This window comes from Malaya genurostris, chromosome 1, assembly GCF_030247185.1.
Source record: "Malaya genurostris strain Urasoe2022 chromosome 1, Malgen_1.1, whole genome shotgun sequence".
Taxonomy (NCBI): Eukaryota; Metazoa; Arthropoda; class Insecta; order Diptera; family Culicidae; genus Malaya; species Malaya genurostris.
The window spans coordinates 12,467,194-12,489,476 of NC_080570.1; the positions used below are offsets into that span (position 1 = coordinate 12,467,194).

Genomic DNA, 22,283 nt, shown 5'->3' on the forward strand with positions numbered 1-22,283 from the left:
CAAAAACTCATGAGAAGTGTCAAAGCAAAACAATCCAGTGCCTTAGCTAAGAATTGACAGCACGTTCATTTGGTGAATTCAACTAAAAATAGCCATTTCAACAAATATTTTGTTATTATTAAAGGAACTAGAATTAAAAATTCTAAATTAGCAAAAGTAAGATTTTTTTAGTTGTCTCAAAAAATAGCTAACTAAAATCAGAAAATCAACTAATTTTTTCGCCAAAATGCTGATTTCGGTCTTTCCGTATGACACTTCGATTGGCTATCAACCGACAGATGGAACAGTTTTTAGCACAGTTCCGTAAAGCTTAGACGGTTTTTGCGTAGTTTACCCGGTAAATTAGTAGTAACTCCGGAATCGGAAGTCTAATTTGTACAAAATTTCATAGCAACCTGTGAGGCCATAACACGTTTCGTTTGAACCCATGTATGTGAATAACACCTAACAAAATTCACGTATTGGACCAATTTAAAGCACAGTTTTTTAGAATGTAACGGTCCGTAAATGACATTTTTCAATCTTATAATTCCGAAACCGGAAGTCGGAACTGGATCAAATTTCACAACAGATTATGTGACCATAAGACCGTACGTTTTTATTAAAGTTAGCAAAATTCTGTGGAGTGGTTTCTGAGAAAAGTGAGTTCACTTTTTTCCTTTTTTTTCGGATTTCGGGTCGGGTACGGGTGCCGATTTCTTCATTTTCAACGGGTACAAGTCAGTTGGCGTTAAAAACTTTGGTCGGTTTTTATTCGAATTACGGAACTTTTTTTCGGATTCGGGTCCGGTACGGGTAGATTTTAATTTTTCTATCGGGTACGGGTCGGGTTCGGGTCGGCTACGAATGACGATTGTTTCAACGGGTACGGGTTGGGTTAGGGTTAAAAAAATCGGTTATTTTCTGATTTCAGGACTTTTTAAGAGTTCGGGTGGAGAACGGATAGATTTTTATTTTTTCTATCGGGTTCGGGTCAGGTAAAATTTGTCGGATTTCGGGACATTCTTCGGGTTCGGGTCGGGCACGGTTAGATTTTTATTTTTCTATCGAGTACGGGTCAGGTTCGGGTAGGTTTTTCGGTTTCGAGTTGGGTAAATTTTGATCGGATTTCGTTTTTTCGGATTTCGGGACTTTTTCGGGTTCGGGTCGGGTAAGGGTTGATTTTTATTTTTATATCGGGTCGGGTTCGGATTTGTTTGTCGGGTTCGGAACGGCTACGGGTGACAAATTTTTTATTTTCAACAGATGCAGTTTGGGTTCGGATTAAAAAAATTGTTCGGATTTCGGGACTTTTTGCGGGTTCTGGTCAGGTGCGGGCACGATTCGGGTTCGGTTTTATGAGAACATTTTATAAAACCATAGCATTTCGTGAAATATTCTGTGACTAGCTAAAGCATAAATTTATAGTTACCCTGAAGATGGAAGAATAACCTTCGAAACGTTGGCTTCTAGCGCAAAATAAATGTAATGTAAAGCCATCTTTGATTTAAAACAACATAAGCCGATCGCGTCCGTATTCAAATTGAATCAACAACAATGGTGCTTATACTGAAACTTTTAGTAACTTTGGGCGAAACGAATAAACCTAGACAGGTTGGGTTGATAAAACCTCGAATTTTCAAATTTTTGGTAAAATTTTATTAATTGTTTGTTTTAATTGAATCAATAAAGTACAAAAAGCGACTAAAATTGGAGTGCTTGTGCGATGATGCGACGAAGACGAGACCTAAAGAAATCGTTTGTAGAACGGTTCAACAATTCAATTTGTTTGAAAATTATTTCTTTTTTTTTTGCTGATTCAACTAAAAAAATAGTCGAATAAAACTGGATTGAATCTTTGCTAGAGTCGCTAGACTCAAACATTAGTCGAATAAAATTGGATTGAGTCTTTGCTAGAGAATGACAGTATGGTTTTTTGACAAATCTAACTAAATTTGACTAAAAATTTGCTCTTCTCAGAGCATTGAGTACAAACAAATCAAAATCAGTGAGCGTAGGATTTTTTTGTTTGTCCTAAATAAGAACGAACGTAATTTAGAAAATCAACTAAATTTTTCGCCAGAAAGCTGATTTCGTTCTCTCCGTCTGATTAAAGATTGGCAGGAATTAACTGTTGAAAACGTTTTAGTAGTTTGAACCAATAAAATTGAAGGAACTATGTAGTACTATATAGAACTATATAGTATTGTTGGGGTTGTCTTCAAATTCCAATTGATAAGCGAAAAAATGTCAAATTCATGAGCATTTCGTATTTCAATTTTGTTTTAAACCGGCGTTTCTCCGTGTGATAATTTCACATTTGTAAGCACTTTCGTCCCGTGTATGAAGTGAACCGAAAAAAAAGCTAAATTTACTGCTAATTTTATTACATCCGATCCTTCGGTTGACGGGGAAGCCGGAAACCATGTGATAAAGCATCGGGTTTTCCACCGGGGCCCACTGCGGGAGGTCGGTCGGTTGGTCGGTCAAACGAGTTTCTGATTGTGTTTTTTTTCTCCTGATCGAATATAATATTTGAACCTGCGATGGAATAAAAAACATCTCCCACCGTGAATTGCCCGTCCCAAGTGCAGATATGGTGTGATAAATGCTAAAATTTTGAACCCCCCTCCAACAAAATCATTAAAAGCGAAATTGATTTTGCCAAGTGCTTTTTGGGATCGTTTTTTTTTTTGTTTTTTGTCGGAAAACGTACGGACCTGCACGGAAATAGATCGGATTAGAGGGGGGTAACGGTATTAGCAATTTAAAATCGTTGATTGAACTCGTTGGCAGAGAACCCGTCAGCAACAAAAAAAAAATAAACGGAAACGTTGGAGTTCGATTGTTTTGACAAGCGAACGAATCAATTTGCATTTGGAAATGCACCGGACAGTTTAGCCGCCGGCTAGTTAGGCAATGGTAAATATATGGAAAATTAAAAATCGACAGCAGAATACTAATATGACACATCAATATGAATTAGGCGATGCATCGATGAATGTTTCACGTTGACACAGCTAGAAAAAATTGTACCCGGAAAACATAAATTACCAATATGTTCAATAAAAAATTTCCAGTTTGGCAAACGATATTCCGCTGCGAACAAAAGAAAAAACTCGAGTTTTCGCAACTAGCGGTTTGATGAATTCGAAGTTCTGCAATGAAGAGTGCTTGAAACATGCATTGTACCATTCACCAAAGTACTTGAAATTGTTTTGGCAAGATTTGGCTAGCTGCCACTACAGTGCAGATACACTTCAGTGATATCGAGATAGAAAGGTTGGTTTCATCCAAAAGATCTCCATTCCAACTCAATTTCACCTGATCGAGATAGCTTGGGCAATTGTCAGGCAAAACTGAAAAAGTGATTCGATATTTTTCGGAAGATTGGGAGATGCAGGAATAGAAAGACCGCGGAAATTGACGAACAGAATGTCTTCATGATGAGACGAGATATTTCAAGAAAACGAAGCATTGATTTTTTTTTCCTTAAAGCACTTAATTTTGACTGTTCAACTAGTCCATGTTCAGGTCACCAAAAAACGGTCGGGTTTCACGTTTAATTTCAATGCATCAAAAATATTACAAATTTTCAAACAAAACCTTATGCAGTAGGCCGAGAATATGTTTGGATTAGATGACAAAAATTGCGTTCTTCAATAGTATAAGGCTCTGAAGTATCCCAAATAATGGAGGTTTCGGTGGAATTAAGAAAACAAACCCGGAGTAATTTCGTTACACTCTCGTGTCGTAAAATTTTGAAAATGCGCTCAGGTGAGTATAGTGAAGGAAGACGTAGTCCTACGTCAAAAACTCACGACGCTTGTTTTACCTTTGTCGTACTCGGACAACGATTTTAATTTAAGGAAAATGTCATCAAGTTTGCCAAGCAATATTAATAGGTCCTTTTAGGGACCTTCAAATCGATCCCAACAAACTAATTAAGGTATTTTCTTCCATTGAAATAAGCTAATCTGCAATGAACCACAAAATATGTAATGTTTATATGTGATCACGTCATTTCGATAAGGAAAGTGAAGTTCACGTCGAAATTTGGACACCCCCAAATATGTATTTTCTGGATATACTACATGGGATATACTCCTGGGCCTAACAAAGAAAAAGCCGATTTTTCAGCATGAGAATCTTTTTTAATTCTTCAGTTCTCGGAAACGGAAGCCTATTTTCAAGCCCTTGACAATTTTTTTTCAAAGGGCATCAAAATGTTGGAGGACCGATGGGTCAAATCTAGAGCGATACATTTGACCCATTGGTCCTCCAATATTTTGATGTCCTTTGAAAAAGAGAAAGATTTGTCACAAGACCTTCAAAATAGGCTTCCGATTCCGTGAATGACCTCAGCATTCGACGAAAATTTTTTTCCCTGGAAAAACCTTTCAGGTTTGGAAATAGATAATAGTCGCTGGGGGCTAAATCTGGAGAATACGGGGGAAAGTGCATCTAGAGGCTTGTTCTCAACAAAAACATACACGGTTCGCAACTATTCACGGCCCGGTACTTTTCATACCATGTAGTAAGTGAAAAATTTATCCAGTATTATACAATTGGTTCTCCGCATTCGAGAAAAATGTCAACAATGTTTACAATCGAAGATGTTTTACTAACCGATCCTTTTCCAGGACTGATGAATCTATCCTTAACAACTGATTATGGTAATGATAGTTCAACAATCAATCGAGAAAAATTCCGTTTAATGTGTGTTATATGTTTTGGCTAGCGTAAGCTTCGCCCTTCTTGGTGAAAGTGTGCAGTGGTGTTAATATTCAAACAGAGTTTTTTTTAATCCCACTGGTATTAGTTTATTTGCTTTAACTAAATCTTCATCTGCATCTGAACGAAACATATTTAAGGAGACAAAAGGCTACATAATTAAAAATGTTTCGCTTTTCAGCGCATTGGCAGTTCAAGTTGAACTGCTAGTGCAACTTAGCAGTTCACACCCCAAAATACGTAAATCACTAGAAGCACTTCATAAATGTGTGAAATATTCCGCAGGCTGATGAACGTATATCTGTTCGTTGTGTAAAAACTATTTTTGGTGATACTACAAGCTTTTAGAATGATGATTTAGTATACGTAGGGCTTTTTTCATGCGGTTTTTTATGCGACTTTTTTATGCGAATTTTCAGAGTTATGCGGTTTTTTTTTATGCAAAGTTTCAGAGTTATGCGGTTTTTGTTACGCGAATTTTCAGAGTTATACGGTTTCCTTTCTGCGGTTTTTTTATGCGGTACGTAAACTCGCATTAGTGTAATAAGAAGAGCAAGTGTGTAAAATCTGTCCGTAACGCTCTTAAATTGTTCGATACACGTCCTGGCTGGAAGCGAAACAAAAAAAAAACGGATCTCAGGAACCACCAGAAGGACATCTTTCCAAGCACCGACAAGGTGTGAAGTCGGTCAAGGTGAAAAATGTGCCGAAGGTGACGACGAAACCCCAGGCTCTCAAGTTGTATCGTGAATAATTGACCGAGTTTTCCTGGACGATGAAACTTATGTGCTGGAAGATTTTAGGCAGCTTTCCGGAATGTCGTGGAGGAGCATCCCAGGACGAATAAAAAAGTTAAGTTTACCAAAAAAAAAATATTTGGTTTGGCAGGCAACATGCAGCTGTGGTCGAACAAGCCAACGCTTCATCACTAGTGGAAAACGGTAAACAAGGAAATATATCGTGAAGAATGCCTAACAGAGCGATTGTTGGCTTAATTTGGCATCTTGTCACTACGCCAAAGATGTTTTGGAATGGAATGGCTCGACTATAGACAATTTTCGGACAAAAGTCGTTAAATTGATCTTAGATTGAAGCAAATTTCCAAATTTAATCTGTCTGTATTTTTCGAGTTAAAATCTAATTTTCAGGTATTCCAAATTTTGTTTTTCAAAAAATCGACAATCCTTTTAACGTATATTGCATCGCTCGCTTGCACAGGCTTCAACAAAGAAAAGTGTACGAATCTCGATTGCCATAATCAAATCCTAAAAAAAAAATCACTATCAACATCCCACTAAAAAAATCCTACATTGGCTTTCATAGCGGCAGCGCAGCCCGAATCCCGATCCCGTCTCAATTCCAATTAGAATACACCTATTTTCAATTATTAAAATCGGATAGCTTTCTGCGGATGGGAAAGTTTTTTTCCAATTAACTTCAATTGTTCTGCGGTGAACACAGGCCACGGTATCCGACGTTCGCCGTTGAAAACAACTGCAGGATGTTGGTACTACGGCTGTGCCTGACTGGCTTCATGAGTGTGTTTCGTTCTCCAGCCCGAATTGGACGTTCGCTGCTGCTTCTGCGAACGTTCCGATTCTTTGAACCTCCTTCCGGTGGGTGTGACGAAAGGGAGGGGGAGGGGTATCGTTCGGAGCAGCACACAGGATTAGAAATTCAATTTGCAGCTTGAAGAACAAAAATCGTCGACTGCCGCCGTCGACTGGAGTCCTGGAGTCGGAAAACGAGCAGCAACGAAGTGTGAAACCTAATTGATTTGCCCGGAGGTGGGTGGGTTTTGAAATGAAAAGAAAAAATGACTTGCGAACCAACCAACACACATGAAAAAAAAATATTGTACGATTGTTTCACGGTAGCGCCGATTCCCGCGGGAAACTACATCTGTGCTGTGGGCTGGCCATTAGCTAATGTACCCACCGGCCATGAATTATGTCATCAGTGCCGCGTTTGTCCCCTGTGTTAACCACTTCGAGTTGCAACGGTGGTCCTGCTGCGGTTCACTGCGTGTCATGGGGCTGTGGAACACACGTGTGTTACCAACCGCAGTACCCTCCCCTCCGGACGCGACCACTTTGGACAGCACCATCATCATCACCATGTATTTTTTGTTGTCTTCTGACAGATCATTGATTAATGTTTCAATAATGTAGTGTTTTTGCTAGGACCGGGCCTGTCATGCGGTCACCATCCTGTGCTAAATATGTGGGAGGAACTTCATCAAAACTGGGACCAACGCGTCGCCACCCGTCCGGAACCCGAACAACGAGCGGTTTTCCCGAATTACGCGACCGGAATAAAGTAGGACCACCCAGTAGGACGACAGCCAGCCGATAATTGCTGACTGCTTGTTGGAACATCGGTTCCGTGCTGTCGGTTGCTTTGTGCTTGAAAATTCACTGCTGCTGACAACATTGGTCTAATGAAAATTTTGGATTACAACCAGGTTGCTGCGATCTATTCGCACCGAACGAACCGTTGTCGTGTTGTGTTTTCCGTTACGGGTTGTGAAGGTTTGTCACGCAGGCAGGCAGGGGAATGCATGTTTTGCATAAAATTTGTTGTTACTCGTGCTCATCCGGCGATGCATAATTCATCGCACCGGAAGTCCCGTTCGCTATGCTGTGCCAGTGCCGAGTATTGATTCTCCCCTCCTCAGTATTCGGTCGCTCGGTTGGTTGTTCGATGACTTTCCAAAATAGTCGAGTTATCTTTAATTTTTAAGCGCAGGGATTAGGCAATTTGCACCAAACGACAACGACGACGGCGATGAGGTCGGTTCATTGGATTATGCAGTCATCCGCTATCATCTCATAGAAAGGGTTGCCAGGATTCCGTCAAAAACTCCTAAAGATAGTGAGCTCACAATCGATCAAAAACAACAACGAATTGATAACTCTGAGCAGTGTTTGGAGCTGTTATATCGAAATAAAACCGATTTTTTTCGTCGATATATAACAATGGACGAAACATGGCTCCATCACTTCACTCCGGAGTCCAATCGACAGTCAGCTGAGTGGACTGCACGCGATGAACCGAACCCAAAGCGTGGAAAGACTCAACAATCGGCCGGTAAGGTTATGGCGTCTGTATTTTGGGATTCGCATGGTATAATTTTCATCGACTACCTTGAAAAGGGAAAAACCATCAACAGTGACTATTATATAGCGTTATAAGAGCGTTTGAAGGACGAAATTTCAAAAAAACGGCCTCATTTGAAGAAGAAAAAAGTTTTGTTTCATCAAGACAATGCACCGTGTCACAAGTCGATGAAAACCATGCTGAAATTGAACGAATTGGGCTTCGAATTGCTCCCTCATCCACCGTATTCTCCAGATTTGGCCCCCAGTGACTTTTTCCTGTTCTCAGACCTCAAGAGAATGCTCGCTGGTAAAAAATTTAGAAGCAATGAAGAGGTAATCGCTGAAACTGAGGCCTATTTTGAGGCAAAGGACAAATCGTACTACAAAAATGGTATCGAAAAGTTGGAAGATCGCTATAATCGCTGTATCGCCTCTGATGGCAATTATGATGAATAATAAAAACGAATTTTGGCAAAAAATGTGTGTTTCTATCAAACGATACGAACTTTTCAGCCGAACTGTTATATAAAGAAATGAGTGTTCATAACATAGGGGAGTCCGGAGCTAAACCGGACACTTTTTGGAAATCTCTACCTTCAGTTAAAGCAAAGCATTTCCTTTTGTAGAATTTTACTATTCTGTCTAAACAGACTTCACCGTCGATTCTACGCGTACAAAATCATTGCATGACTAGTACTAAGAATCCTTCCAGGCCGGGGCTCGAACAGACGATCACTGGCTTGTAAGACAGGATTCTGGTCAAAGCTCTGACTGGTCATTGCAAACTCAACCACATGGCTACTGTTTAGCGTGCAAGTATTATTCGTGTAATTTGGGCGAATGAGATTACGGTACTGCATATAATTTGATATGCAACTGCCCCGCATTGACGCAATTACCTATCCGGGTTTTTGGTTCTCCATACATGGTTGAATCTGTGTATGAAGGGGCTGAAATTGAAGGATATTCTTTCGTTTTACACCCAATATGGTAAGAAGCAGTTGTCAGAAGAGTTCGTTGTTATTCCTGCAGTGAAAGAATTTCCTTCTGTCGAGGGTTAGAGGTTGTGCGTTTTGGCACCTGTAGATCGTTCAGTATCCTTTCGTGCAAGCAGAACTATTTATTTCCATCTCACTCACTTAACGTTTTCCTACCATGTTTATTAAACCACCAACCCGGGACGATCCTGCAGCTACAATTCCCAAATTGTGATCTGGAAAAATATGCATTAGTTTTCGTACCAAGTCGCGCAGAGGTAACCAACCAAAAATTCTGGAACCATGAGAAAAAAAACCGTAAAAGAAAGTATCATACAAATATGAAGAACGAATACAATGGAGTGCCGAATCTCGAGATACCTTAGAGTGCGACGAAATTGAAGCCATGTGCGACGGGATTCTCTGTTGGTTTCTACCTTTCGTGAGACTCACGTATCAACTTCCAGCTAACTGGCGTCTGTCTGTCACATGAAAGCGTCCGGTTTAACCCTGGGTTCTGTCTAGCCCCGGTCTCCCCCAATAATTTCTTGAGTTTCAGGGGGGAGGGCTTTGAAACCCCGCTTCTTGTATACGCGCCTGGTTACTCGAGAAGATAAAACTATATATTTTAGATAATTAATGGTTGAAACTTCGAATAATGATGATCAATGTCTTATTTTCCCTGTTCTCCGAACCATTCTAATGACTTTCCCTAACACAGACGACAATTTCGTACGCATAAATTCACTTGGCACTTAGCAGAACACAGACGCTTAGCTTTTTTCAAAGAATTAACAGTGATCTGGACAATAGTTGTGTAGTTCTTCGTCAACCGTCCGAGCAACCCCATAGGAATGTCCCTTGTAATTTTCAATAATTTATTAAATGAATCCACCTTTTTTAAAAACTAGTCTTGATACACATTTCTGGTATCACTTAGCGGGTAAAAGTTTAGGAAGTAGGCCATGGAAAAATTCTTGCTGCGAAAAAAAAACCCTCAACTGCAATAATAAAAACCCCAACTCACCCGTCTTCCGGTAGATCATGTTGGCCCGCTGGACGTGCCGCGTGATGGCCTCGATGCTCGCCTCGTCCGAACCCATCTTCTGGAAGAACGTGTGATCCGCCTGCAGATACAACATGCACGTACTCTTCCGGTCGTACAGCGAACTGGCAAAGGACTGCTTCTGTTCGTTCAGTTCGTTCCGAATGTTCAGGTTCACGTTGCCGTTCGGTCCCCCGGAGATCGTCACATCCGGATCATAGTTGTTCACGATGATGTTCGCCTTTTTGGTCGGCCCATTTTTGGTAATGATTTCCACATGCGTTTTATGATTCGGATTCGAACTGCTACTGTTGGCACCCGTTGTCCCACCCGGCCCGTTACCAACGATGGTCCGAGTTCGGGTGATTATCCGCTGATTGGCGTCCCCGTTCGGGTCGTACGTATTGATCAGGAAGTGATTCTTCCGATTGTTCATCGGCGTAGGCGGCTGAAAACGGTTCCCATCCTGTACGGTGCTGTGGATGTTTTTGTTCACGGTGTGTCCGCTGCCAGCACTGCCGCCGGAACTGCCCCCGTTGGCCAGGCTAGTTCGGGTGATGATTCGGTCCTTAAAGTTAAGGTTGAGGTTGTGATTGCGCGTGATGCTGAAATCATCGTTGTACGGAACTTCGAGGTCCAACGGAAGCGACGGATTGCCGCGAGTTTCGTGCATCTGAGAGGTGGGAGTGAGAAAAAAAACACGATTAGTTCTTTGCTATCAATTATAGTATTGAAAAATATTTAAAAACACTATGGTTGGAAAATGTACAAATTTAGAAAAAAATTTCAAAAATTTAGAAAAATTTCACTAATTTTTACATAATTTAGAAAAATTTTACAAATTTAATTTTTTTCCAATAAATTTAGAAAATTTTAACAGATTAGAAAATTTTTACAAATTTAGAAAATTTTAATAAATTTAGAAAACTTTTACACATTAGAAAACTGTTACAAATTTGAAAATTATTCACAAATTTAGAAAATTATTACAAATTTGGAAAACGTTTTACAAATTTGGAAAATTTTACAAATTTTAAATTTTTTTACAAGTTTAGAAAATTTTTGAACATTTAAAAAAAATTTTTTAACATTCAGAAATTTTCTAAAATTTTAGAAATTTATGTTGGACTGCTAGCGCGACCAGGCGGTTCAACATAAACCTGATGAGTCAGAGACGAAACGTAAAACAAATTTGCATAAATTTGGGGGTGAAACAGTGAGCTTTTTCTCCCTTAGAAAAGTCAAAAGACTTTTACGACTTTTGAGAAACAATTTTGGGAAAATCAACATATTTTAGGGAATTTAGCGAATTATAACTTATTTTGGTTCAGAATACGCAGAATACTGCAATTTACAAAAATAAATATAGGAGAGTCGGCAACACTGGGCCATTTTTCATTTGCATTTTTTTATAAATGTAAATAAAAAGTACACTGAGGTCGTTTTTTACGCGGATTATTTCAATGCGTTTACTGCTTTTTAACTTCGGAAATTTCAAGTCCGAATGTCGACTTTTATCAAAAAAATAATTTCCGAGACTACACCAGAGCTCGATGTTTCATGAATTTTTTAAGACGTTTGGCAACAAAACAATTTTATTCTATAGTATAGTGGTTTGTTTTATGCGGATTTCCAAAGTTACGCATTTTTTTGGGCGATTTTTTAGCGACATATCCCCCGCTTGAAAAAAAAAGACTTCAGTGTATTCGAAATTTTTACACTCTGAGTATGCTTCTCTACCTTTATTGTGATTTTTTTGTAAACAATTTTTTTTGTTAATTATACATAAAAAAATTATAATTGAGAAATTTATAATTGTTTCAATAATACACTTCCTTGTAAAAATAAATGGTTAGAGTGGTATTGGTTCACAAATTTATATTTTTACTAGAAGTAATAACGTATATTATAGTGTAAAATATCACGAAAGTAAAATGAAAAAAAAAATATATCACACTCATAATTATTTTTGAAATTCGAAAAACAATTTTAGAAATTCAATGACAATTTTTAACTACAAATTGAATTTCTATTTTAATCATATCATCAATTTTTAAAAACTTGATTCAACTTTTCTCCAAATTTCAAATTGTCTTTCGCATGTTTAAATAAAATTTAGCATGGCATTCACGCAGCCCACCTGGGTTCGATTCCCAACCCCGAACATAGGGCCAGAAAGTTTTTATGACCCGAAGAGGCGAATGACCACAGGGTTAAAACCTGTACAATTTAAAGAAAGAAAAGAGTTTGAGACCCTTCAAAAAATATTAATTTTGGTCATTTTTCATCACATTTACAATACTTTTCTTTCGAATTGATGAATCTTTTACATTACGATCTAATTGGAGTTTAATCTTTGCTGTCTTCCACTCCACACATATATAGAATCATACGCGGTTGGATGCATATCCAACTGCTTCATCTTCGTGCTGGGGCAGAAATTGTATGTGTATTGCATTGTTGGTTTTGTTCAATTGAATTTCTTACACTTTCCGCATCAAGGATCATTTTTCGAGCTAGATAATTGCGCCTGAATTGCATGATTATTTGTAGTCCCGGAAGCCTAAAATTCGAGTGCCTATATTTGCTGATTTTACAATTTGCAACACCAATTTATCTTTTGTTTCGGTTGTTCCCCGTCGGTATGCGGCTGATGATTGTATCGAACCAGACGCAAAAGCGAACTAATGTTAGGCATTTCGTTTGCGAAACTCTTTCCGATCAATGGAATTATCATCATCAAAGACTTATGTGGAGGAGGCATGAGATAGGAACTTGTGAGCACTTATTTAGCTCACCGTTAGACTACTTTGACAAAACGCATTATCATTTTTAAAAAAAGCTCAATCATTTCTTTACTTTCAACAGAACCTATTGCTGCTAAATTACCTTGTGCGAAACGGTTTGCGATAGCTGGAACTGAGACGAGATTGAAAATTCAACCACTCATCGGTCGTGCTAAGTTGAACATGTACGGAATAATTGCGTTGCTTTCTGAATTTGTGTTGCTTCGCCCATCTGCAGTCATGCGTTTCTGCATTACTGCTGGTTTCTTCAATTTCAGATCAGGATTTTTGGAACAACTGATTAGTCGAAGAAGAAACGTAAAAAGTAATTAAACTGAGGTCGTTTTTTACGCGGAGGATAATTGCCGCGTAAAAAAAAACGCATAACTTCGGAAACCCGCGCAAAAGACACCAAAACTAAAAATTTTCTTTTTTATGTCATATGCATGAAACGTCCAGATCTGGTGTAATCTCAACAAACATTTTTTTTGAAAAAAAAACAATTCGACTTTGGAACTAGAAAAAATTTTAGATTTCCGAAATCGAAAAAAAATGTTTTTAACCAAATTTCTTACAAATGCATGAAACGTTCAGATTTGGTGTAAACTCAACAAAAACTTTTTTGTCTAATATCGAGTTTGGAACTAGAAACATTTTGAGATTTGCGATACGAAAAAAAAATGTATGCCAAATGTAATTTCAATAAAAAAAAAATTTGAAAAAAAAAAACGATTTTGGAACTAGAAAAAGTTTAAGATTTCCGAAATCGAAAAAAAATGTATGCCAAATGTAATTGCAACAAAAAAAAACTTTTTGAAAAAAATAGAGTTGGGAACTAGAAAAAATTTGAGATTTGCGATACGAAAAAAAATTTTATGCCAAATGTCTTAGAAATGCATTGAATGTTCATATTTAGTGTAATCTCAACAAAACTTTTTTTTTTAATAATATCGAGATTGTGATAAGAAAATTTTAGGATTTCTTAAATCTAAAAAAAATCTTTTTATGCAGAATATCTTAGAAATGCTTGAAACGTCCAATTTTGGTGAAATATTAATAGGGAAATTTTTCGAACAAAATCGAAAATTAGGAACAACGCCGTCTCCTGAATTTCTGAGACAAAAAAAAAAGAAAACCGGATAGCTTTGAAAATTCGCGTAAAAAAAGTCGTTTAAAGAAAAATCGCGCAAAAAAAGACCTTTTTGAATGTATGCTTTTGTATTTTTTCTTTTGACTCCAAATAATGATTTTTCAGATCAAAACAGAATTTTCTGACTCTGAGATGTTTAGATATTGATTGAAAGAGCGTTGAAAATTATAATAGCAAATTTTTTTTGCGTTAGAAAAGGGGTTAGGTGGTGTTAGAAAATGCTTTTGGATCCGTTGAAATAAAAAAAAGGCTATCATAAACTGCGTTCCGTTTCTTGCATTGAGTTCAGGTGTCTCTTGGTTTAGTATTTAGATTTTGATGGCACTGTGTTGCAATGAAACGTATTTTGAATGGGAAAAGTCAGGGAATTTTTGTAAAAAATCAAAACTCAGCTTATTTTACATTATTCAATCACGCAAGCATAACAATGCGCATTGTCACCGCACAAAAAAAAGGGAAAGTCAAAGCCTACTACTTAGTTGAATCTTTTTCCAACTGCCACCAATACGGTAATCCGTTCCGTAACATCTTGACCCGATATATCGAACCTGAAAGTTCGATTCCGATCGAAACGGTTTGGCAGAGGGGTTGACTTGAGCACTGCAGTGCACTGTAATTCAAACTCGGGAAAAGTTTCCAGCTGTGCAGATGTTGATATTCGGTCAACACTCTCTTCTCGCCGTACGGTCTGGTCGGTCTTCACACAAGAGGAAAACTTTCAACTTCTTTACCGTCACCGGCACTCGGTGGCACACCAGAAGAAGACCAGAGAAGAGGAAGTTAACCGAGGTGAAATGCATATACTTCTGCACTTACTCTCTTCCATTGTCAACTCACTTGACTTGAATTTCCGAGGCTCGCATCATCCCATCATCGAAGAAGGGGGATCCCAGGCTGCTGCTGAATGGGAACTCGGTCTTTCATTCACCGGAACGGTGCACATCCAAAGAAGCATGCACATTTCGATGAGTGAAATCCATTCGGACTGGTCCGTATCAACAAAGTTGGGCCGATTGAATAGAGCAGCAGCAGCAGCAGCAGGGCGTTTCTCTCTTCCACATTAGGAAGAACATGCAGTTCCATGGAACGGGAAAATAAAAGGCATACAATAATTTTTCATTTTCTAGATTGCATTACCTTGGCTTGTCGGTTCATGGATGAAGGGTCCAGATCAAGAGAAAAACTGGGCACCACACTTTCACAGAATGGAACCTTGTTCTTGTTTCGGATGTGCAATGTGGAATGTGTCCGGAACCGTTTCCATTGAAAAAGTGAGGACAGCAACAAAAAACAACAAAATGTCCTTTCTCCAACAGGTGAAACTCTGAAGCCCACAGACAGTGGAAAACAACTGCAATTACATTAACCAAAACGGAAACTGCTTCAACTTGGTTTACAAAACAAAAACAAAAAAGTTCGACCATGAAAACAAATAATCCCCAATTCGTCCTGCGTTGATGACAGAAGGGACGGACTGTAGCGCGAATTCGCGACCGAATCATCGCACCGAAACTAATTCGGCGTCGCCGAAGTTAGAATTATTTGCGTTACTCCGGGTGCCCTTTCGAATGTATGATTAGCTGAGCTCCGCTTTGCCTAGTGCAAGTCCACTTCGAAACACCGATCCCGCAACACTGTAGCCGTTGTGTTTCGGAAGGTCACAGCTGGCTGTGAAATTTTCCGTTCCCGGGGAAACTGCCGCGATGCCGCACCGTTCTCCTTTTTCGGGTTTTGTTGGTTAGATGAAAATACAGAAAACCGGAGGACACACAGCACGTGAGTTGGAGAAAAGTTCTTTCCAGTCATTTCTAGTTGCGCAATTCAAATAGGTTTTTTTTTGGTTTTCGGTGGAGAAGAGACAGGACCTACGGGTGGTGTTGATCGAGAATTCCACTTTTGCACCTGACTTCTTGTTTCCACCAGCAAAGCAGATTATTGGACCAGAAAGTCAGTGCACCGTTGCTGAAAATAGTTATTTTGCATTCGGCACGGCCGGGAGGTTTTGTTTGCTCGCCCAAAAAGAGACGTAGGACGTAGGCGCATTTGTCGACATTTTGTGGGAAATTGGTGTAAAAGTGGTTGGGAAAGATATTTGTCGAATAAAGTTTCTTATTTTATTGGGTCTGCGCCAAGTGTGTTGTGGGAATCATGTCAACTCGGTCAAAGTTTCACCACATCTACGGAATAGGACTTATGTTCTTTTCGAGCTGCTCAAAATTGATCACATTTTGAAGTGAAACTTCAAATGACGAGAGTCAAAACGTAGATCACTCCTGCTGTAATTCCATGGAAAAGCGCCTTCCTGTACCAAGGTTTATCAGAACAGTGGTTCGATTGATTCCTTGTCTAAAGTTACACCGAGGTAAAACTCTAATCAAAAACTATCTTCTATCCAGAGGAATGGTTTTGTCAATTGACGCGTTTTTTTTTTATAACGATCAATAAGCCATCAACATTCACTTTGAAGAGTAATTTCGAATGACTCGGCACTCGCTGAGAGTAAGTCATAATAGTAAACGGCAGAGAAAAGTTTTCTCTTTCGTTTGGTGTTAAATTTAATACTCCATCGTTCATTGTTCGCTTGCCATTTCTTTCGAAAGTGGAAGTTGACAGGTGGTTTATTGGCCGTTCTAAAAAAAAACGCGTGAATTGAAGCATTTTGAATGTGTTTGAAATTTACCAACGTTTGAAACTTTGTCAACCGTCAACAAAAAGCCCAAGCTTCGCAGCAAAATTGACATGAACTTAGCAAGACACCTCTCATCGATGGTAACGCAAATGGGTGAACAATTTGTTACTAATTAGTTACTAACTAGTTACAATGATTTGTATTTGTTGCTCTTTTTTTGTGTACTTCGCTAAGTTCATATGAAGTTAACGAAGCATCCCTACAAAATAAGCTTGGAAAAAAATCAAAACCTAGTGGATAGATGGTTGCTAGCAAGTTGCTAATTAGGTTCAAAAATCTTAAATTTTTTAAATTGTTTTTGAGTACTTCGCTAAGTTCATATGAAGATAACGAACAACCCTTCCTAAGTACACTTGAAAACAAAACGGGTCCAAGTGGATTATTTGTTGCAAATTAGTAACGGTGGGTTTTAATTTGTTGCTCGTTTTTAAAATTTGTCTAGTACTTCACTAAACTCATATGAAGTTAACGGCACACTTCTTCTAAAAAAGCTTGAATAAAAATCCGATCCCAGTGCAACCTTGGCGCAGTACTTAAAAAGTTAAAAAAAAATTGAGCATAAAATTCAAAAATAACGGTAACAAATTAACCACCAATAATCAACAAATTTGATCCACTGGGGTTTGATTTGTTTTCAAGCTTAGTAGGGATGGGTGCTCCGTTAACTTCATATGAACTTAGCGAAGTACTAAAAGAAACTGAGCAACAAATGCAAATCACCGTAACTAATTAGTAACAAATTATTCACCTATTTGCGTTACCATCGGCGAGCGGTGCCTGGCTAAGTTCATGTTCATTTAACTACGAGGTTTGGAATTTTTGTTGACGGTTGACAAAGTTCACTTGATTCAGTAAATTAGATTTCCTGAAATTTCCCAAAAATTTGAAAAATTTTGCACAGTTCGTGAAACTTCTCAAAAATTTGCAACATTTTTTCGAAATTTGTGAAGCTTTCTACCACTTATGAAACCAAAAAAATTGTAACATTATCAATTAAATGTCAAACTTCCTAAAACCAAAAAATGTTCCAATATTCACAAAATTTATCAGAATGTAGAAATTTTCCAAACTTTTGCAAATCTACCCAAAGTTTGGATGATTTCTTAAAATTTAAAAATATTTGGTGCATGTTACAAAATTCATTAAACTGTACAATATTTCGTAAATTTCACAAAATTCGGAACATATTTTAAAGTATGGTATAATATACCAAATTTGGTAAATTTGGTAAAGATATTTTACAATAAATTTCAAAATATTTCACAAAATTTAGTACATTTTTTCAAAATTTAGTAAATTTGAACAAATTTAGAAAATTTCACAAAATTCGGTACATATTACAAAATATGGTATAATATACCAAATTTGGTAAATTCAATATATTTTTCATTAATTTTAAAATATTTGATAAATTTCACAAAATTTAGTAAATTTTACAAAATTTAGTAAATTTTACAAAATTTAGTAGATTTGACAAAATTTAGCATACATGAAAATATTTAGAAAAATTCACAATATTAGATAATTTCACCAAATTTAATAAACATCACATAGAATAAATGGAATATTTTACAAATTTGGGAAAATTTCACCCAATTTATAAATTTCACGAATTTTGGTGAATTTCTCAAGATTTGGCATATTTCACAAAACATGTTAAATATTTAAAAAAAATAATAAAATTCATAAACTAGTAAATTTCAAAATATTTGATAAATTTCACAAAATTTAGTAAATTTCACAAAATTAAGTAGATTACACCAAATTTAGTAAACTTCACATAATTTAGTAAATTTAACAAAATTTAGTAAATTTTACAAAATTTCGAAAAATTTCACAAAACTTATAAATTTTACAAAATTTTGTGAATTTCTCAATATTTGGCATTTATCATAAAACTTGTTAAATATAACAAAATTTGATAAAATTCATAAACTAGTAAATTTCACAAAATTTGATAAATTTCACAAAATTTTGCAAATTTCATACAATTTTCACAATATTTGGAAGGACCCGAATGACTCCAGTTATAAGGTCCCTAATAAAAAACAAGCAATGATTTAACAATATATGGTAAATTTCACAAAAATTGGTAAATATCACAAAAATCAGTGAATTTTATAAAAAATACTAAATTTAACAAACTTTGGTAAACTTCACAAAATTCGTAAATATTACAAAATTTAGTATACTTCACATAATGTAGTAAATTTCATAAAATTTAGTAAATTTCATAAAATTTAGTAAATTTCACAAAATTTGAAATATTTCACACAATTTTCGCAATATTTGGAAAGACCCGAATGGCTCCAGTTGAACCTCAATAGAAATAAATTTTGATAATTCCACAAAATTTAGTAAATTTCACACATTTTGATGAGTTTCGCAAAATTAGCTATATTTCACAAAATTTAGTAAATTTTACACAATTCGGTGAATTTTACCCAATTTGGTAAATTTCACAACAATTGGAAAATTTACAAATAGTTATATTCGCAAAAAAAAATTGTAAAATTGGCCTAAACTACAGGCCAATATTTGACAAAATTTTTAAATTTTGCCAATATTTGCCAAATTTGTCAAATAGTTATCATAGTTTTACAGAATTTTCCGAAATTCGTAGAAATTGCCAACAAACGAAGAATCTTCCAACATTCGTGCAATTTGACAGAATATGTTAAACATGTAGAAATTTGCTCAATATTTTCAGAGGCATTTTTTTAATGCAAAACTTCAGAAAAAATGAACTTCTCAAAGGCAAAAAGTTCATAAACAAAATATAAGGATTTCAGGTTAAAGTTTTCAGTTTCTGAATTTTTAATTTTATAGTTGATGCAACGAAAATTAAAACTGTCGAATTTATGAATGTGCTAAAAATTTGTAGTGTTTGTCAAACAGTGAAATTGACCAAAATTAGTCAAATTTGTATAATTATTCAAAATGTGAAAAAAATTTACAAAATATGTGTGCCAAGATTTTAAGAGCTTGTAGGTTAATTATTCCAAACTTTGTAAAATTTGAAAAACTAAATTTGACAAATTGGTAAAATTTGCCAACACTCGTGGTATTTGAAAAAAAATTTAAACACACTAACATTTGTGAAATTTGTCTAAATGCTTCCCTTAAAAAAATGTCCATAAGAATACAAATATAAAAAGTAATAATTTTCAGTACTCAGTTTTTGCCTTTCGATTTTTAAGATGTTTAACTATAAAAAATATAAATTTTATGCTATTTTTAATATATACCAAAAACGGTAAAATATATTAAATTTGTAACATTTACCAAGCAGACAAATTTATTATATTGTTCTAAGTTGTATTTGTAAAGTTTAACAAATAGAAAATAATTGTAAAAATTGCAAAGATTTCGTCACATTAAAAAAAAATTCAAACACACTTAAAAGTTGTTATAATATATAAAAAAAACCATTGAATTTCACTTTCTCAATTAATGATTAAATAGAATTTAACTAACTTTAATTCAAATGTGCAACAGAAATCTTGAAAATTATTTTCTAAACTTTTGTCGTGAATACGACTTACTTTACTATGGGGCGCCTTTTCAAAATTTACCCTGTACAAGAAGGGGCAGAACTTTATCGCGAATATCTCTTGATATACTTAACCCAGCAACATAATTTTTCCTACAAGCTATCGGAAATATAATCAGGAATTTGTGATTGAATTTTCAACAGCATGAGAAAACCATAAATAATTGAAAAACAAAGTTTCCTAAAACTTTTGGAAATCATGTGGAAAATATCATCACACTTGCTTGCCTTTTTCGCACCCGGACGACGGATTAATAAACAGTTTTCTATTTGCCAACATATTTAGAATTGGTCAAAACTTGTAGAACTTAGGAAATTTTTAATATTTGCTAAAAGTTTCGAAACTTATTTATTTATTTATTTCGTTTCCCTTGTATCAGAATACTCAACGAGAAAACAAACCGGAGCAGACTTATCAGTGTAACAGTAGAAATGAATATTTGCGAAAAATACCACAAAGACAGGACTCGAATTGGCAGTTTCCGCTATCCGGGGAAATCAATTCGGTAATAAGGCTGATCATTGCGTTGTGTTTCACGGAAGAGTTTAATTACGTTGTGTGTGTATAGAAGAGTTTGATTGCCAGAACGATTTTTACGGGTTGGAAACACGGTGGGTTCGAGTTCCGGATTTTTTTTTCACAATTTTACTATTATACTATCAGTTCAATTTTAATTTTATATTTATCAGTCTTTCTGCAGCCTTTTACTGCTAACAGTTGTAAAGTTTGTTAAAATTTACCAAAACTATTACAATTATTGAATTTTTGAAACATTAAAATATTTTAAAATTTGAAAATCAAATGAATAGAAATGAATAGTTCGACTCACCTCCTCCGGCAGCCATCGTTTCCTGCGCTTGATATCGCTCTTCCGGTTGCTTCTCTTCCTCCGTACCAAGCCCCCACCGCCGCCCGTCCCGCTCAGTCCGTATCCCTGAATCCTCACCTCGTCGTGTTCGCTTTGTCTACTTAGCCTATCACTATTACTACTAGTATCATCAGACTTTTGATTCAATTGATGTTGGGTACCGACACTCGCATCTTTCCCCTCATGCCTCTTCACCGTCGCTGCGCCATTCTGCCGTTCACCGTCGACACTAATATCACTACCACTAGTACTACTTTTAATACCACTACCGGTACTGGTACTGTTACTATTGCTACTACCATCACTATTACTACTACTGCTGCTGCTGCCACTGTCACCGCTGCTGCGACTGTCCAGCGGCCGCGTCCGGTGACCGTGGTGATCCTGCCGGATCCTGACGTCACTGAGTTTGTAGATCACAGTATGGACACCTTGCCGCTCCAGTTCCGGCCCGTACCGGGCGGCAGGTTCGATATAGTATTGCTCTAGGTTCGTGACGATCGTGCCGTCGAACAGGTTGTCCCGGGTCAGCACTCCGTGCACCTGGGACGCGTCGTCATCTGGAAGATGTGAGAAGAAGACTGTTGTTAGAAGTTTGGGCTCTATTTAGTCATATTATATTTATTTATTTATTTTGTCGTGAATACGACCTACCGTGAAAGATGAAATAGGCATATCCGAAATAAAATAATCAGCATCAAAATTTACTTAAATCAAATTTCGCAAAGGGAATCCATTCACAGAAATTGCTTCAGTATTGAATCAATCCGCACAGGAGCAGTTCTGCTGCGGGTCGTTCGTAGTGCGTGTTTCGCTTCAAACATAAGCGATTGCGTCATCCAGCTGCTGGTACATCGAAAAATGAACAACGCCCATGAAAATTATACAAATCAGCCCTTTTAAGGGCTACAAATGTTCACTGAAGCACTATTAAAATTAATTATCTGTTGAAATATGAAAATTAGAATTGAAAATAATAAGTTTAGTAAAGGTTTACAGTATGATAGGCTTTAATTAGAAAATTTTTCGTATATTTTTCTCGTTTTATAAACTGGATCTTTTGTGTATTGGTTTGAATGCAACTTTAGGGTCTGGAATTAAGTTTCAGAGCCCAAACCGCAAGGCCAGATTCGAGTTGCAGCGTTATTTGTACTTGGTTCTGAATTGTGGATCTGGAGCAGGATTCTGCTTCCTGGACCTGGATTCTAGACATAAATTTTGGACTTCAATTTTTGATCTAGATTCTGAACATGAATTTCAAACTAGGACCATAATTCTAGACCTAGATTATGGAACTAGAATCTTAAACCTGAATTCTAGATTTGGATCCAGGGTCTGAATTCAGGACTAAAAAGCTGATACTGATATCTGAGTTCTGAACCTAAATGCTGTAGCTCAAG

General features: G+C 36.7%; 1 protein-coding gene across 5 annotated transcripts in view; it reads right to left on the bottom strand.

Moving 5' to 3' along the window:
• Positions 1-22,283, bottom strand: part of LOC131432715 (uncharacterized) — a 368,592-nt gene that overhangs the window by 130,164 nt on the left and 216,145 nt on the right. For all 5 annotated transcript variants that reach the window (XM_058599192.1, XM_058599199.1, XM_058599184.1 and 2 more), the window contains exons 5-6: positions 20,845-21,443; positions 9,819-10,509 (exon numbers count right to left, since the gene is read on the bottom strand). In XM_058599192.1, coding sequence (XP_058455175.1) covers positions 9,819-10,509; positions 20,845-21,443 — 1,290 coding nt within the window. The remainder of the gene's footprint in view (positions 1-9,818; positions 10,510-20,844; positions 21,444-22,283) is intronic.